This window comes from Bidens hawaiensis, unplaced genomic scaffold, assembly GCF_021521415.1.
Source record: "Bidens hawaiensis isolate Kalapana, Puna unplaced genomic scaffold, B.hawaiensis_p1.1 tig00031748_1, whole genome shotgun sequence".
NCBI lineage: Eukaryota > Viridiplantae > Streptophyta > Magnoliopsida > Asterales > Asteraceae > Bidens > Bidens hawaiensis.
In genome coordinates this window covers 144,814-150,139 of record NW_027495357.1, presented here as the reverse complement: position 1 = coordinate 150,139, position 5,326 = coordinate 144,814, and the positions used below count along the sequence as shown (strand labels likewise).

The 5,326-nt window shown below is 34.2% G+C and overlaps 1 protein-coding gene across 1 annotated transcript; it reads left to right on the top strand.

Annotated features, from left to right (window-relative positions):
- Nucleotides 1–523: 523 nt before the first annotated feature.
- LOC143582444 (serine/threonine-protein kinase D6PK-like) lies at nucleotides 524–4,212 on the top strand. Its single transcript, XM_077065003.1, has 3 exons — nucleotides 524–701; nucleotides 1,962–3,226; nucleotides 3,309–4,212. Exons 2-3 carry the CDS (start codon nucleotides 2,058–2,060, stop codon nucleotides 4,081–4,083), a joined length of 1,944 nt encoding a protein of 647 aa, XP_076921118.1. The 5' UTR covers nucleotides 524–701; nucleotides 1,962–2,057; the 3' UTR covers nucleotides 4,084–4,212.
- The last annotated feature ends 1,114 nt before the right edge of the window (nucleotides 4,213–5,326 follow it).

Sequence of the window (5,326 nt, the reverse complement as noted above, 5' to 3'; positions counted from 1 at the left end):
AAATAGAGTTTAAAGAAAAATGAATTAATTATTTTATAGATATAATATAAATAGAGTGTAAAAGGCAAGTGAATAATTATTGATTTATGACATATATAGTTTTGGAGAGAAAAAATTACGAGGATTAACGAAAAACTGACATGTGTATTCAATTATTTTACTTTATTAGAATATGTAGATTTATTAAAATAGTATCAAGTTAAATATGCCGGAAAGTTAAAATAAACAAGTTAAATTGAACCTCCAATTAAACCAATGACGAGACAACTTGTTTAGCAAAACATATTAAACTAAACTAATAAAATTAAACTAGTTAACCCATACATAACACATCCACTTAAAACGGATAAAATAATAATAAATGAATTAAAAACCGACATGTATATTTGAGTGTTAGATTTTGTAAGTAGACAATAAAAAACAAAAAAGAAAACCTCGTTATCCGTCATCAGTTTGTCCAAAAAAGTAAAAGCAAAACATAACATAAAATAAACAAAATTGTTGAAAACCAAACCATTTATGTCATCCATCCGCCAAATTGGAAGGAGGAGCAAAGGAACAGTGTCACTTCTCGTGATTTGCTTTGCATCCGTTAGATTTAATTCAACACCTCTTCTGTTACTGTTACTCTCTCTCCAACATAAAACCTAGCTTTTATTTGTTCTTCCCCAATTTACTCTTTCTTTCTTTCTTTCTTTCAGGTAATTAATCTTACTTCTTAATTTGTTGTTTGTTTTATGTTTAATTATAATTCGATACCCATATATGTATTTTGCTTGTTTCTGATCCCATGAGTTTTGTTTCTTAATTCGTTAATAGTTTTATTTATTAGGTTAGGTTACACGGTGATGAAGCTAAAACTGCCACTACTAGTTTAATTTAAGGGTTTTTTTATATAATTTTATTAATATGTTGTTCATTTTGTAGAGATTATCTTCTTTCTGATTATTATTATTATTATTATTATTATTATTATTATTATTATGATTATGATTATGATTATGATTATGATTATGATTATGATTATGATTATGAACGTCAAAGAATCTCACGTGGTAAACCCACGCCGTGAGATCGTACCCCCTGATGCTAGGGAACCGGATGGAATCCGTAACCCCCCGCCCCTTGTCGGGTTCGAAAGTGAGAACCGGATGGAATCCGTAAACCTACGCCGTGAGATCGTACCCCCTGATTCGTCCCTTCACCCATATATCCTTCGAACTGGCCCAAGTGAGAATTGTACTTGTGTGGCTGCGTCTCGGGATTATTATTATTATTTTAATAATAATAATAATAATAATAACTATTATAATTATAATTTTTGTTCAGATTTGGTACTTACAAATACAGTTTTAAGTTGATTCTTGAAGTCATGAGGAGTTATGTGGTGGAATCTGGTTTGTTGTAGGTTAAAACCGTAGAATTCAAACATTAAGTAATATTAAATGAATTCAAAACTCTACTACTAGCTGTTTGTTTATGACTTATGAGTTTAAGGTCCATCTTTCATGCCAGTTCATGTTGATGGTCCAGTTTTTCATTTGTTTTAGCTTAAAGTAAATGGGGCCCACATTTTTAAATTTTGATCACCATTTAAGTAGACCTAACTTATCAAATGAGAATGTTAAATTACGATGATGAATGAAACGTAAGTGTTTATTTTAGACCAGATTTAGACTTTTAGTAAAGATCAAACGTTGTTGAACGTCGGTGTTTGAACTGTGTTTGGCGGTCCATTGTTTATGTTATCTTAACGAGTACGGTGATACGGACACTGGACCCATTCAGCATGATTATAGATTTTGGAGGCTTCTGATATTTATATACATACAGATATTATATTATTCTTTAGGGTTGTATTTTGAGATATGGTTTTAAAGATATTGTTTACAAATGGTGCTTCTATTATTTGTTTACGATATTTCTATTATTGTTCTTATGAGTTCTAAATATTCTGACAGAATACAAAGTTTAACAAGGATGACCAATGGTCTATCTGATACCGTTATGGGTTAATAATATTCAGTCAAAAGGCGTGTTGAAACACATCTATCAAGATGGGGGCTTTATATAAAACTGGTGAAATCGTTGAACTTGAAGAAAATTCAGATTTTCAATCTGATAAAACACAAAAAAGATTCGTTGTAGAGGATGACATCAATAGTCTTTTTGAGTCGGTTAGGATTTCTGTCAAGACGACGGGTTTACCAAAGACTCTTAAAGACAAACATAAGAAATCCATGAAGAGACCAATGAGAGTCGGCCCGTATCAATCGTCACAAATTGGAATCTCAGAGCCCGTTAATTTGAAGCAGGCGTTAAGAGGATTAACCATCTCGCAAGCATCAGAAATGGCAGCCATGAAGCGGTTATCAAAAGGTGGACCGGTCAAACGGTCACAGATAGCCGCAGGAATTGACGTAGATGATAAAATGCATCCTCAAAATCATCAAAATATGGTGGAAGTTTCCATTGTTCCGGAAAGATCGTCATCAACTTCCGTGACTGAGTTGGTTCAAAGCAGAAACTTAAAGCTAAAGCTTTCGTCTTTATCCACTCGTCGTAGAAGAAAACTTCCCGTGGTTGACGAAATCCAGCCCGATTTGGTTGAAATTAAAAAGAAACCTAATAATAATAATAATAATAATAATAATAATAATAATAATAATAATAATAATAATAATAATAATAATAATAATAATAATAATAATAAACCAGATGCAAAATTAAAGTCACGAGAAAAAGGCGAGTTCTCACAGAGTTCAAAGAGCAGTGTCGGTGAATGCAGCAGCAGTACAAGTTTTAGCTGTGACAGCAATGCGAGTAGCATCAGTAGGCCCCACATGTCGAAAGATTTAAGATGGGAAGCTGTTAATAATGCTAAGAAGCAATGTGGAAACTTAAATATAAGAAACTTTAAGTTAATCAAGAAAATTGGCGGTGGAGATATTGGAACTGTTTATCTTGCTGAACTTGTTGAATCGAATTGCTTTTTTGCTTTGAAGATTCTGGATAACGAGTTATTGGGCGTCAAGAAAAAAACTGCACGGGCCCAAACCGAAAGAGAGATATTACAATTGCTTGATCACCCGTTTCTCCCGACTTTGTTTTCACATTTCACGAGTGATAAATACTCGTGTTTGGTTATTGAATATTGTCCCGGTGGCGATTTGCATGTTCTTAGACAAAAACAGCCAAATAAATGTTTTTCTGAACCCGCAGCCAGGTAATAACTTAAGATTTATTTATTTCATTTTATTTTGTTATATTGTTTGGTTTATTGATTATTTTTGGTAATTAAAATGTAGATTTTATGTTGCTGAAATCCTGCTTGCTTTAGAATACTTGCATATGCTCGGTGTTGTATACCGCGACTTGAAACCAGAAAACATATTGGTACGCGAAGACGGTCATATAATGTTAACAGATTTTGATTTGTCACTTAGATGCGATCCAAACCCGACATTGGTCAAAACATTGTCACCATCGGTTGACCACCGTAAAGAAACGGCGTCAAGCTGCATTGACCCGTTTTGTCTGCAACCATCATGGCAAGTTCCGTGTTTCACTCCGAAAGTGCGCGCACCAAAGGTGAAATCTGACCTGGCTGTCGCGGTCAACCCTCTGCCACAGCTAGTAGTTGAGCCCAGCGGTGCTCGGTCCAACTCGTTTGTCGGGACCCATGAGTACCTGGCTCCCGAGATAATAAAAGGTGAAGGGCACGGGAGTTCAGTGGATTGGTGGACGTTTGGGATATTATTATACGAGCTTTTATACGGTAAGACGCCTTTTAAAGGTACAGGAGATGATGAAACGTTAGCAAATGTGGTGTCCGAGGGTCTTGAGTTTCCAAACATTCCGATTGTTAGTTTTCATGCTAGAGATTTAATTAAAAGTTTGTTACAAAAACAGCCGGAAAATAGGTTAGGTTCGGTGAAAGGGGCTGCAGAGATTAAGCAGCACGCGGTCTTTGAGGGGTTGAATTGGGCTTTGATACGGTGTGCAGTGCCGCCCGAGGTGCCTAAAACGTGTGATGTTCGTAGTGTGGGTCGAAGTGAAAACTCGGTGTTTGAGTTGTTTTAGCAAAGAGGGATGTTTTTTACAGGGGTGAGGAATTTGAGTAATGTTTTGTAACACATGAATAAATATAGTACGTTAGGTTATGTATAGTGTACATGATGTCATGTAATACAACTTGGGCAACCATATAAATGTAGTTATGTACTGTTAACACGTCTTAGGTTTCAAGTTCATGTTGCCGTGTTGGTTTTCTCTGTTTTGTTTGTTTTTTCTTTCTTCTATAGAACCAATCTATGGACTCCAATTCAGCTGCGGAACCAGAACTTTATGACATGAGGGTTAGAATAAAAAGGATGTTACATTCATTAGCATACGACTAGTTGTAATTTTGCTAATTGATATACAACAAGGGGTGAGTTTAACGTATTATTGAAAGCGCAAACAAAAAACATGACAAAACCAAACTGAAGTAACCAATCTAAACTAATAAACGATGGTTCGGTTATGTTTTTCTTGGAAACTGAAACAAATTGGTGTTGATTATGCACCGCTTCAAAACGCGACTATCCAAACTTTAAAATGTAACTAAACCGAACTAGTTTAAATTTTTGAAACAACCAACCCTAGCTAAAAGTTTGAAATTGTGTACTCTTACTTTTTTAATTCTTTTTTGTAATAAATATCAATTGTAAAGCAAGAAATAATATAAAAGAAATGTAATAATGTAAATATTAGTATCATAAGTTGAGTTTTGTCCTACTCGAAAAGTCTGTAAAGAGAGAAAACAAATTAATAAGCAGAATTAGAATAATAAGCTTTCAATATTAGAAATCAGTTTGTTTTAACCAAGCTAAATACCTTAAATACCCTTCTCCTCTTTCATATTTCTTCTTCTTCCTCATAAACTAACAATAACATATGTCACAACCCTCCTTTTCATTGAAATTTTTTTTAGATAATAGTTATTTTTGTTTCTTTTTCCACTTCAACCACACAGATGATAATAATTTGAAGGGTCAAAACCATAAAAAAAAACATAAGTATTAGACCTCTCTAGTGACATTTTTGATTGTCGCAGAGTCGCCGGAGGGTCAACGGACCCTACTGACCCCCCCCCCCTTTTTTAGATCCATCCCTGAACTCCATGTAGGTTAGGTCATGTAATTAATAGTACTTTTTTAAAAGTCACACAACTCTTTGTGAAAGTGGATATCGGCTGTTAATTATTATTTATAATTATAAAATAAATAAGGACTTGGGCCTCAAAATTTTGGGGCCACATTAACAAAAAATTTAGATAATGGGA

Excerpts from the sequence above, each read along its gene's own strand:
- LOC143582444 (XM_077065003.1), top strand. The coding sequence starts at position 2,058 with ATGGGGGCTTTATATAAAACTGGTGAAATCGTTGAACTTGAAGAAAAT. Across the intron at positions 3,227-3,308 it reads TTTTCTGAACCCGCAGCCAG|ATTTTATGTTGCTGAAATCC; the intron begins GTAATAACTTAA and ends ATTAAAATGTAG.